The sequence below is a fragment of the Chlamydotis macqueenii genome, chromosome 20 (assembly GCF_036417535.1).
Source record: "Chlamydotis macqueenii isolate bChlMac1 chromosome 20, bChlMac1.mat, whole genome shotgun sequence".
NCBI lineage: Eukaryota > Metazoa > Chordata > Aves > Otidiformes > Otididae > Chlamydotis > Chlamydotis macqueenii.
Window position 1 is genome coordinate 2,342,855 of NC_141575.1, and position 12,658 is coordinate 2,355,512.

Below are 12,658 nucleotides of genomic sequence, written 5' to 3' on the forward strand. Positions count from 1 at the left end.
GCAGGTTCTGTGCGGTTGTCCCTGCTGCCTCTGCCTCACAAGGTTGCACTGTAGGATTGTAACTCTTACTCATCCTGATTTAAACTGATGTCATGTCACACTTCAGCACCACCAGTTGACATTTGGCAGTCAGTATGACTTACTGTGGCTGGACTGCACCTCCTCACTAGAATACCACATGGAGAAATTGCAAAGAGTTGAGGCTCTGCTTGAGAGCATGGAAGCAGCAAGAATAATCATGGTAAGAGGGAGGCTGAAGTGAGAACCTGGTTCTCATGCCAAGGAGAACTCGGGCGTTTCTGATGTATCCCGTGTCAGGATTTATAAATGTTTCTACTCCTCTGGCACACTGGCCTCTGGGGTAAAAAGGTTTTTCAATTAAATTAAGCCTAAGAAATGTGGAGGTAACAGAAGAAACACATTAGTCTGGATGCCTGCCTCCTGTTTGTTCCTCCTGGTGCTTGGATGGGCACAGCACCAGTTGGCTGTTCCCTTAAGAAATGATTAAATAATCCAACATCTGGCTCCTTTCTGAGTGTTAATACCTGCTTACGTCCAAGCTAGACCTTCCAAACAGACCTGAAATTTCTAGGCTTCGTAGAATCTTAAGTGCAAATTCCAGAGAAACTGTTTCTGTGCCTTAAAGGTAATTACATTGAGTGACTCGGGGAATGGCTGGCAGCAGGCTGTCTGTGGGGATGACAGGCTTTGACACTACCATGTCCTTGTACAACTCGCCACTCAAAACAGCAGCGTTTCACCAGAGCTGCTTCACTGCTGTGAAGTGCTGCTTTCGGAAGGTGACAGCTGACTGTTTCTCCCCTGGTCAGTGCCAGCTCCATGAAGGCTAGGGAATGGATGCAGGACATGTTGTGATGTTAATCCTTCACCTAAAGCCATACGTTCCCTGGTCTCCCAGAGCAATATGTCCCAAGCAAACTCAGGAGCTTCAAGGAAATGTTTTGTGTTTTACAAAACTCATCTTTACTCCTAGGCCTGTACCCATAAGCATCTTTAGTAAAGCCTTCCTGTTACTGTTTCAGTGTTGCGTGGGCTCCACAACATGTTTCCTCTTAACTTCCAAGAGAGCCTTCACCTGGCTAAGGGGAGAACTTGGCTATTTAGTGTTTGCCAACAGGCAGCCAGGAGTAGTGCCTCTGTCTAGGGAGAGGGTGACCCTGCTGAATCAGGGAGCTATTTGGGCCCTTAAGAAGGACTTTCTTATTCTTCACATTAGCTGCCACTTGACTTCTGTAGGAAGAAAAATCTTGTACTGTACATAAGCTCCCTAGAGTGCTGAGAAGGCTCAAATATCTGCAGATGAATCCACTTCAGCAGAAAGCCAGCTCCACCGGAACGCTGACTGTGAAGGCAGGAGCTCCAGCGGGTGCTGCAGACACCCAGACCTGGACGGCCTCGGGCAGCAGGAGACGGCAGATGCAGCGTGCCGCTGCTCCCTGGGAGGTGGAGGAACGCCTGCCTGCGCTGGGTGCCTGAGCTGCACAATGAATTGGACTCTCATCAACAGCAACTTGACGTGCCTGTCAGAGCACAGTGTACTTATTCAAGCAGCAAACTAATTTTATCACCTCCCCTGACAGGGCAAGAGGAGGTAGAGGGATTAGTTTGAACTCTGATCATATAATAACATGGCAGCTGTATGCAGCTAATAATCCACGGGGAGGATTAGCAAACTTAAAGTTGTCTAGCTCTGCATAATGGGAAGCTAAGAACAGCCGCTTCCCTGTTCTACCTATTGCACTTACATTCTCTCCAGTGGAAGCGTAGAACATGATGAGACAAGGTTTTCCAGTCTGTTATGAAATGGGAATCTCATGTGTGACTAATGGAGTATTGCTTGCAATTCTACAAGCATCCATTCAGTCAGGAATATGGACTTAAGCTTTACTATGGGAGTGCATCTTAAATACCTACTGCAAAAGAGCAGATCGCGATTTCAGTAGATGAATGTTAAAGCGTGTCACTCATGGCTCTCCAGGAGTAACGTCCTTGTAGCCTGTGTGTTCTACGTGTCCTGAAGTCTGCAAGCAGACAGCTCTGCTAATGTGTGGAGAATACCACTGAACTCCTCCCAGGTTCCCTGGCATAATTCATATGCAACTGGCAAAAGAGCCCACTATGAAACACCAGACAGTAAGATGCCAAGGAGTAGGCTTGCCAGCCAGAGTTGCTACCTTTCTTACCAACTTCTCTCTCCCCACACGCTAAGGACAACTTTGAGCGCTACGTAGCTCAAGGCTCTTCCCCTGGCACAAGCGCTTTTAATCAGACTGGAAAGCAGAATCAGACATAGTAGTAGGAAGGCAGTTTCAGAGCTTGTGTCAATTTACTGAGGAATAACTAGAGTAACCAGCTCTGTCAGAGCCTGGGAAATAGAGTGGTGGCTCCTCATCCTCCTGCCTGGTCCCCTTCTGGAGTGGGAGAAGCAGTGAGTAACAGCCTGCCTGTGCTGTGAGCTGCCCCTGTGCTCAGCTGGCTCTGTCACTGACTGCTCCAGTGATGGCTCACGCTGCCTCCTCCCATGTTGCAAGGCACAGGGAGCGGCATAGGAATTTTGTGCTGGGGCTTATACTGTGTGACTTTTCTGCTCCAGTAGAGAATTCCAGTGGAACACAGGAGCGTACAAAGGATGAAAGCTTCAGCAAAATGTGCCTCTGCCAACACTTGGCAGGGCTGCAGGACCCTTCTCACTCTTACAGTGCAAACAGGCACTACCCCTCACAATAAGATGGCAGCAAAATACTAGTTTCCACCAATAGCTTCTTCCAGTGTTTCCTCCCAGTTGCAACTGGTGCTGCTGAGAGTCCATGGGAAAAAACTCCAGTAAAGACAAGGCCTCTGCATGCAAATGAACGCTACATAAATAACCCCGATCTTCCCTCAGTTCCTAGGTTGTGTACTCTATGCACTAGAAGTCTCTTCAAAGACCTCCCAGTTCATTCTTTATGCTCTAATTAAGGATCAGTGCCAATTAACTATCTTCAATAGAGGAGCATCTTCCGCTCAGCAGCCAGGAAGTGTCTGAATAAGATCCTGCTGTACAATACGCACATGAAAAGGGAAGCCCTCCCTTTTTGGAAAGGGCTTCCAAGATTAAAAACCCAGTATAGAATACAGGATGCCTACTTTAAGAATATTGTGTGATAAGATTAACTTATGGCAGCCATTAATGCAGAGTGGCTGCTTATGATTCATGCAGCACTCAAGCATGCTATTGTGCTGCCAAGACTCTGAGCTAGATATCATCGTGGCAATAGCAGGTGTGAAAACAGAATGCAACACTTCCTAGAAACTGATATTAAAATATTGTCTGCTTTTTCTTGCAAGGGTGTTATCCAGTCTAAGATCAGCAGAAGTGCAGTGTCAAATCTGATGCTAAATATTGATTCAGATCAAAAATTACCAATAGTTACGCCAGCATCTAAACTGCCCTGGTAGTCCTCACCTATTGCCTTTGCTTCCTATAGATGGTCACCTGTTCCGTAAATAAGCAGGCAGTTCAGATTGCTGCTGCCCTGTGTTCGATGAAGAGCTGTGCTAACAGTCTGAGCAGAGGCAGGGGATGTCGTTGCTGAGCTTGGCTGGAGATGAATACATCAGCTCCCCAGCCAGTTACAGGCTAGGTTTAAAAAGCGCTGTTCTAAATGAAAGTTAGATGGTTAAACACTGCGGGGGGAGAGGGGGGATAGGATAATCCCTTCAAAGCCTTAAATGGGAGATTCTCAAACCTGCTTCAGCTGATGGGAGACATATGAACAGCCTCAGAATTAAGACCCCTGCAAAACTTCAGCCAGGCACAACAGCTGCTCTGCCGTTTGGGGTAGATACACTTGAACTGGTTACACGTGAAGCAGATGTAAGTTAGTCACCCTGCTAATCATAGCTCAATCTGGTGACTGTTTGCAGGCTGTTTTGAAGAATAAAGGGATAGAGGAGGAAGAGCACAGACTTGATGATGAGAAATAGGAACTGCAGAACTGTACTGGAGGATGGAGGAAAGCAGCAAATTATTCCACGAGCAGCAGAATCCACAAAGTCTAGTCTGATGGGACTTACATCCACAACATCTGCAGGCCACTGACATGTCAATATATAATAGCATAATATATTTGGAACTGGCAATGAATTTGAGTGCTTTTGTGGAGCAGATTGTGTACATCCCATTTTTTCCACACACACAAAAACCCAAACAGGCTAAATAAATCTCTTAGGTTCAAGGAGAATCCCCATACCTGCTCAGCAGAGGCTAGGGTTTTATGTTTGAGTTTTGCTAACTGATCCCTCTGCAAAGAGCAGGGGATGGGTCTATCCTAACATGCCCTGGGAATTTCTGGAGAAGCTTGTTACAATCCTGATTGTGCTGAGATTTGAGCTCCAGAAAGGAAGGGTGGGGGGAGTGTAGAACAGCACACTGCAACCAAGTCACTCCAGTGAACGTAACCTTTTATTCCATGTGGGGTTCAGCTCTTTTGAACTTACCCGAATCCTCCTCATGGCTGCCACAATCTCCACGCGGCTGTTGGGCCTGGGTACGTCCAAGCTACCGATGTACTGCAAGACAGAACAATGAGATGTCTGTAAATTAATGTACAAATCAATGGTGTAGGCTTCCTCAAAACAAACAGCATCTCGTTAACTTAGTTCCTGCTTGGTTGGATCCTCTTGACCCAGGGCGTGATAGGAATATCTGTTGTGGATGATATTATCAGAGCCAGGGAGAAGTTCACGGATTTCTAACATCAGGTGTGAGCCTCTGACTTCATTCAGATCCTGGATGCGCCTTTACCAGTGCTTTGCAGGGCAATGTCTGCTAATCAAGTCACGATCCTGTGGGTCTGATAAGGGGACTGTCCATCCTTTGTCATTCCTTACTACACCTGCTTTTAAAAGATTCATAGCTAAAAGCACAGAAGAGGTGGAAGGTTGCAAGGATGTGCAGCAACTAGCTTTCTTGGAAAAGGCTCGTGATTCAGTTGGGACTATCCTCCCTCCGTTGTCCCTGCTTGGTTGGACCAGCTCAGCTGTCTGCAGAATCCTGGTAAACTTGCTCAAATCTGTGTCCTACACCAGTTGGTTTTATGCTTATGGGAGCTGCACTCCTAAACAAGCTGCCTGGCTGAGTGATGACAGCGCCTGCCCTTGGCATTGGGTGTCAAAGATGTCCCTGCTCCTTGCAGGGGGGTTGGACTAGATGACCTTTGAAGGTCCCTTCCAACCCTAACCATTCTATGATTCTAGAAGGGTAAGCATCACCCCAGCAGGGCTGCAGTGCCCCTTCCCAGGGGCTGAGGCGTGGGTGGATGGCGAGTTCCCAGCGCCTCCGCCTCCACCACACCTACAGCTTTCTGCGAGAGGGCTGCCTGTTCTCTCACACGCAGTGTCAGTACGGGGCTGGCGCTATGCGGGTTGTCAGGAAAGACCTGCAGACAGACAGCTTCCTGCTGCTGGTGTTTTTCCCTCCTGTGTGCTGTTCCCTGTGCTGTCTGTACTCTCCCCTTATGCTGGGTTGTAACGCTTGTGTGCCAAAGCAGACTGGTTGTGCACCTGCTGCTGCAGGACGGTGGTACCTGTGACAGCACACACGGCACAGGAGTGCTGCCCGCAGTGCTGCCAAGGAGGGGAGGCACAAAGCTGCCAGCTCAGCCTTGGGAATGAGGAAAACATGTGGTGTTTTGGACAGTCACCTCGTGTGGGGAGCAAAAGGCCATTAATGTTGTAAAGTGTGGCTCACAGCTCTGAGGAAAGACTTGCATGTCAAGGGTATGGTGGTTAGGGCAAGAAAAATGCCATCTGAGTGAGAGAGCGAGCGGCCCGATGAGAAACGCCAGCGTCCTGCCAGCACAGGCTGGTGCTGGGTGCGGTCCTGCGGCTGTGGCGCTGGCAGCCGAGGGCAGGGTGTTGGACTCAGCACTGGCGGGTTTTGTCGGCTCCCTTGCTGCAAGGCAGCCCATCTCTGCGTGGCTGTCACCGGCTGGTTAGCAGGGCGCAGTGGGCAGTTTACAAAGCTTAGTCCCCCTCTCAAGAGCGTTTGGTTCATGAATTGTGTCTGCTTGAGCGTGTGGTTTCAAGTTGTGGGTAGGTTTGGTGGTTTGGGTTTTTTTAAGTTGTTCCCCTGTGGAGAGAGGAGGGGGCAGCTAGTCAGGAGACCTCTGCAAGCATTCCGGGTGATAACACACCTACCAAGAGGCAGAACGCTTCCCCAAGAGCAGGCCCACAGCTTTCACTATTACTAGCAGTTCTGGTTTTATTTCTCTACTGGAACGCTTGCAGCTTGCAATGGGTTTATTTTGAAAAGCTTCTACTTAATAGGGCTTTCAGAGATGAGTTCTCCTGGCTCAGTATTTACTGCTCTTTAGTCTGCCTTGAAATAAACACCACAAGCACTCTGAAAGGTCATCTGGCTTTTCCAATGCTTCTGTAAATGCCTTTGCAAAATGGCATTTTTAAGAGCAGTTAAGTTCAGCTATAGCCTTTGGTAAACCACAGAAGAGTCAAACCACTCAGACCGCGGGAGCTTGAGGGCAGCAGGGAAGGGAGTGCCAGAACCAGGATCTCCCTCTGCCCTGGTGCTGAGGGCGCACCCGTATTGCTCCAGATCTGTGGTCTCTTTGGTTTGCAGGCATCTCCTTCCCTGCTCCGCGGTGGCTGTTGGTACTGTCACAGGTAATCCAGAGCAGTTCAGCACAGCTGGCTGGCCTTTTGTCTGTGAACCACAGACCTGCAGTGGGGAACAGGCCATGCTACCAGGGATTTAATTAATAGGGGGAGGCAGGAGGAAAGCTGCAGACTGCTGAGCCAGAAGAGATTCTCCCAAACTCCCTGCTTCGGCCTTGCTGCGGAGTTTGGGTACTCGTGCTCCCACGCGGAGCCCTGCCAGCTCGCAAAGCTCTGCACAAACAGCCACCTTTCCACACGCAGCTCCCAGTATTGACCTCCTGAAGTTTGTCTGTGAAGATTACAGGGCAAGTAAGACAGTTTGGTATGTGGAGATTAGAGACTAAACGTGGTCAGTATGACTGCCTGGCGCAAGACACCTGGCAGCCAGTTCCAGCCCTGTCATTGTCAGAGTTGCAGCTGAGTGATGTGCCCACAATGAGCGTCCTAATTGGAAGAGACAGACTTCAGAGCAGAACCAAGCACGTTACTACGGTAATGCAAACCCCATCTCAGACCCACACATCCTGCAGTGCCTTATGCGCTCTCTGAATAGCTCTGGATGCCTGAAGCTGTCAGTCTGAAGAAGCTGATTTCACTCAGTTAAAGGTACAGTTGCTTCACGTCTTGTAAAAGTCAAAATAAGGATTTTTCTTCTCAACACAGCCTGTGGCATAGCAAATGTTAATTAAAAAAAAAATCCAAGATTAATGGTCTTTCTCCCCTAAGGAAGAGAGATTTTTAAAAATATGTGATTAACTGTCTACTCAGATCCATTCTACATCCTGCTTAAATCTTACAGATCTTTTAGCAGGAAAACCAAAATGCACAAAACCCGCATTTCAAAGCTTTATTTGAATATATATGCCCCTTCTTTCCAGCTCAGGAGATGGCGTGTGTGAATTCCATTTCTAATCTCTGTTAGGCCACCTGCACAGAGGGGAAGGGAACCCTAGAGTTGTTCCAGCAAAATGCAATTCTTCTTGTCAGCTGAATTATAAACCCATTCCCTGCACTGTCTACAGAATGTCAATTCCAATGGAGTCACTTTCTGGGAGCGATGCTGCTCTGCCAGGCTGTTCTTCATGACCAAAATGAAATTTCTGACAGTACCAGTATTTTTTTTCTGATACCTGAAGATTGCATGTATTTAAATGAAGACCTTGCCTGCCCAGCTTTCCATGCAGGGAACAGGTCAGACTGAATAAGGCACGAATATGGTTTTAAGCAGCACGTAACAGTCTGCTGGGTTCCAGGGGAATACAGAGCTGTTACCTCGCGGTGGCAGGAACGGGGTCCTGCCCCACGGGGGACAGGACAGGCACCAGGTTGAGCAAGGACATGCACCTGGTTCAGGAGCATCCACGCTGCTGTCAAGAGCGGTCTTTCCAGACCAGTTCTCAAATGAAGCGCACAATGCAGCTTCTAAGGATTAAACAGCTGAAAAAAAAAATACTAGGGAAAGAGCAAGAACCTGTTTGATTGTGATAATTAAATGTACGCTTTTCTAATTTATTGGTGCTTTCTTTAGGCTTCCTGAGATCTGGCACACGGTTCACGGGCAGGGGCAGTTCCAGAGCTGAAGGAACCACCACGGGCAGGGCTGGGGGGGCACAGCGAGCCCCGAGCCCGCGGTGCCACCGGCCCGTGGCCAGCACAGGCCCCGCCGGACCGGGACCTCCACCTGCGGAGACCCCGCACCTCAGGTCGGTCTGCAACAGGGGAGGGCGAAGAGGGCCCCGCGCCGCGGGGGTGGGGGGCCCGCCCGGGGAAGCCCCGGCCCCTGCCAAAGCCCCGGAGCCGGGAAGGGGCGAGGGGCTCTGACAGGGGTGGGGGGGCCCTGCTGCGGCCCGCCGGGCCCGGGGCTGGGGGAGCGCGGCCGGGGCTCACCTTGGCCTGGAAGTGGATGCCGTGCTGGAAGGCCTCCTCGTTGTGCAGCGGGACGCGGGAGTCGCAGCCATCGTCCACCAGGTTGTACCGGTTCTTCACCGGCATGGCGGCGGGCGGGCGGCCGCCTCAGGCCGCGGCCCCAGCGGGCATCCCCGCCGGTGGCGCCCGGCCCCGCGGAGCCCCGGGGCGGGCGGCACGGGGCGTAAGGGGCTGCCGGTGCCCGAGCCCGGCCGCGTTTTGAATGAGCGTCCGCGGGTGCGAGCGGGGCCCCGGCCCTCGCCGCGGCGCCATTGGCCCGAAGTTCCCTCATGTGATGAGGGGGCGGCGGGAGCCCGCCCTGCCCGCGGCCGCCCCGCCTCGGCCCGCTCGCTGCGGGGAGCGGCACCGCCTCAACGGGGCCGTGCCCGGCTCCGGCACCCCGGCGGTTTTCCGAAGCGACCGGTGTTCGCTCAGGCGGACGCCGCGGGGACGCCTTCGTTGTGGCAGTCGCGGTTTCAGCATTGGCTTGGCTGCCGGGCCCTGCCAGCGCCGGGCCTCTGGAAGGAGCAGAGCCCCGTGAATCTGGAAGGGAGGTTTCGCCTCCAAAGTCTTCTCTGTAGGCTTGACAATAAACACCTGAAGCATCTTCTTGAAGTTTGGCGTCTGGAGGTTTTGCCTTCCGGCGCGTCAGGCGCTATCCTGGCCTTTTTCATACAGAGGAACACCACTGTGTCGTAACCTCTGAGGGCACAAAAATACCAAGCCCTGGTTCTTGGCTGGAAGCGTATAGCAAATGTCCTGAGCACGCCTTGGTGTAGGTGGTGTTGCCTTGGCTGTGAGCTGCAGCACTGTGCTCCTGACAGCTGGGGTTATGGATGGAGTCTCATCTTAATGGGTTTGCTTTTTTGGGTAGTGTAAGTCACACTGTGTTGTGTCAGCAGCACCTGTTCCATTTCCTCTGTTAGGAATCCTAAAAAGCACACACAATGACCCAAGATCTCACTGCAGCTCCTGCACAAGAATGGTAGGCTAACACCTTTATGTATGTCCAATGTTAACGTGACTTACAGCTCTCGGTATGTGCCCTCTGTCAGAAGCCTCTTGCATAGCTGGTGTCCACTGACTGACTCAATATGTCAGGATTTTTGCTGTGGGCACGGGATATCACTGCCATACCTGTGCACTCAGGGTGTTCTTTCCTTCCAGCTTCGTCTTGGTGGCGAGGCACCGCCAGCGCGCAGGTGAGCCCTTGCGGATGCTGCTCTGGGATGCCCGACGTGCCTGAGCTCTCAGCAAGCACCAGCACAGGTAGGGGATAGGGGCAGAGGCACAGGCGCAGCTGTGATGGCAAGACCCAAGACTTCTCCTCTGACTGTTAGTACAGCCACGCTCTTTCCCCTTTACAGGAATGATCAGAAATGGGAATTGCGTGGAATCCAAGGAGTGGAGGCTTATATGTGCTCCAACTGATCTCATCTGGGTTCCCCAGCATTAATTTTTGAGTGATTGGTTAAACTTTTTATCATACAAATAACTCCCAGCTGGATGCTTGAACATTGTTGGACGCTGCTTTTTATGTGGCTTTCACATTAGCAAGAGAGAAAATTTTGGCCACAGGCGGACAGTGCACAACTCCCTGTCTCCATCTCAGGAGCGTAATCATCTTGAGTTTCTTGGCATCTCTGAGTACTTTTAAGTCAGTGAGAGATGGGCAAGAGCCAAAAATTCAGAAACTTATAATTAAGAGAGGGAGAAAAAGCCCAAAGGATTAATATTGGTTCACTGACTGTGACCCTACATGTTCAAATATTTTGTGGTATTAGCAGCTCATTCTAGCACTCGTGCTGGGATGGGTTCTGTGGTCAGCCTCCTGTCTTTGCTAAGGTTTTCTGTTTCCAGACAGACTTCTTATTTTTTCTTACAAGCTATAACATTGTATTACCCTCCCATTTAAGTATTCAGGTGTTTATGCTAATCCCTCTTTCATACAGCAGAATGCAAAATGGATTTTGTTTCAGGTATGTAAATATATTAATTGATTTCTGTCCAATATGCTCCTCTAGATACACATCTTGCCTGCAGATTCATCAGTTTAGTTCTTTGTTGGTGATTTTTTTTGTGTAGTCTTTATGCTGTTGTTTGTGGTGTACTTAGAACATTTCATGGCACTTTTCTTATCATGTAGGAATCTTGATTTTTAAAATATCTGTTGACCTGAATGAATAACCTAGATTTTGTGTGCAAATGTCCTTGGACTGATTGAGCAAGATTCAGTCCTTTGGTCCTCCTAAGCTCAAAGGGGAGGAGATGCCACCCAGTCAGCTTATGCTTGTGCTTCCTTTGATGCTAACGCCAGCAAAGCTCAACTAGTAAGGGGAAAAAACCTAACACAGCCACTACTGGTGAGTCTCCACATTGATTCTGCAATACTGCATTTTAACTGAGGCATGCATGAACCTGTCATGGTGCTGAGCTGCTGAAAGTTCCTCCTCATTACTCTCCCACTGCCACAAGAGCATTCCTATATAAGTGGGAGCGTATGAACTTTGCTTGGGATAGTTACATTTTTTTTTAATCTGATAGAAAGAACAGGATGAAATAACAAGAATGGTCTTTTTATTTCCATTCTGGTGCTCTCCAGTGTCCCACAGATTATAAAATCCTTTGAGCAGGGGGAAAGAAACATCTCATGGGAATCCTGAGAAAAATAAGGCAACTGTGATTTAATAAAGCTTGCAGTGCCAGACTCTGTTAGATCACAACAGAATGGAGGTGTTTAATATTCCGCGTTCATTAACTTCTGTGAACTTTTTGTAAGGCTTAGCTCTTCTAAGGTTGGATTTGGATCTGTGTTTATTGAGTTTGAAGGCTGCTAAACTTAAAAAGCTCTTAAATTTCTAGTTTGTTGCAAAGAAAATTCTTTGATTCCACTGCAGGTAAGAAAGCTGTATGCCCTTTATTCTGGATAATAAAACTGGGCACATGTGGAATTCAACAGTTACGCAGTACATAGTCCCGGATTTGGTATAAACAAACCCCTGCTAGCATTACCCCTTCTTGATGCGAACAGTTAGCCAAACTTCATAGTGGGTGTTTGCATCAGATGGAGGTACTGAGCTAGTTGTTCCTTTCATGTGCAAAGCACACATAGAAAGTCCCATTTCTCTGAACGCAGTAGGAGTGAAGCACCAAAGACAGCTTCTTGGCTCATAGCTTCAAATGTTTTTGCAGGTTTATATCAGCCTTCTCTTTCAGGCGAAGGCTACCAAGATTTCTTTCCTCCTCTTTCTCTCACATGGATGCGCATTTCTGTCTGCATTGACATTTACTCTGCATGGCAATCTCTCTTGCTATAGAGCTTAGTTGTTTGGGGAGACCTTGAATGTGTTGTAAATCAGGTAGTGGGCATTATATGCAGGATGTTCTTTAACTGTTTTGTCAGCTGGTTTGCAGGGAGGGTAGCTCTTTCTCCCGTCTGATCCTATCGGGTTTCTTCCAAACTCACCTTCACAACTCTGATAAAGCAGATGCAGAGGCACTGCATGCTTTCCAAAAGAGACCTGGTCTTGATGCCAAGGAATTTTCCTCCCTTCTGCTAACTGTTTTAAGCACTTATTTCTGCATGGCAGAGCTGCAAAGATTTTAAATGATGAATAAGATGCGACACATCAAGAACAACCAGACAGACATACAGTAATGGCAGGCAAAACCTCTGTTACAGGAAATCGCTTCCATATCATACCTGAAAGATCGGAGAGATCTGTGCGTGCTTACTATCTTAGCAGATCTGGTTTTATCATGCAATTTTATCAACATTATTAATACTTATTTCTGCTGGTGCAATTTTTAGAGCAAAGTCTCCAGTGTATTATCCTTCCTGCAGACTTGCAGTGTGCCCATGGACATCCCTTTGAGATTCAGCAGCTGAAGTCACTTGCCGTTCTTCAGAAGACGTGTATTTGCTTGAAAGCAGCATTTTTCTGTATACATTTAATGAAGTGGCAGAATGAAGCGAAGTATGCCTCATTTATAGTTACAGAGAAACGGCAGTTACTGCTGTAAAGTTTCATCAATTAAGACCAAAGGGACTTAACTGACTTACTGATGGCTTTAC

The 12,658-nt window shown here is 48.9% G+C and overlaps 1 protein-coding gene across 1 annotated transcript in view; it reads right to left on the reverse strand.

The window, feature by feature from the left end:
- The window catches only part of LOC147598216 (carboxyl-terminal PDZ ligand of neuronal nitric oxide synthase protein-like), a 35,764-nt gene extending 26,943 nt beyond the window's left edge, over window positions 1-8,821 (reverse strand). Inside the window, exons 1-2 of the mRNA XM_086763798.1 lie at window positions 8,566-8,821; window positions 4,501-4,572 (exon numbers count right to left, since the gene is read on the reverse strand). Of these exons, the coding sequence (XP_086619924.1) occupies window positions 4,501-4,572; window positions 8,566-8,670 (177 nt within the window). The 5' untranslated portion in view covers window positions 8,671-8,821. The remainder of the gene's footprint in view (window positions 1-4,500; window positions 4,573-8,565) is intronic.
- Between the last annotated feature and the right edge of the window lie 3,837 nt (window positions 8,822-12,658).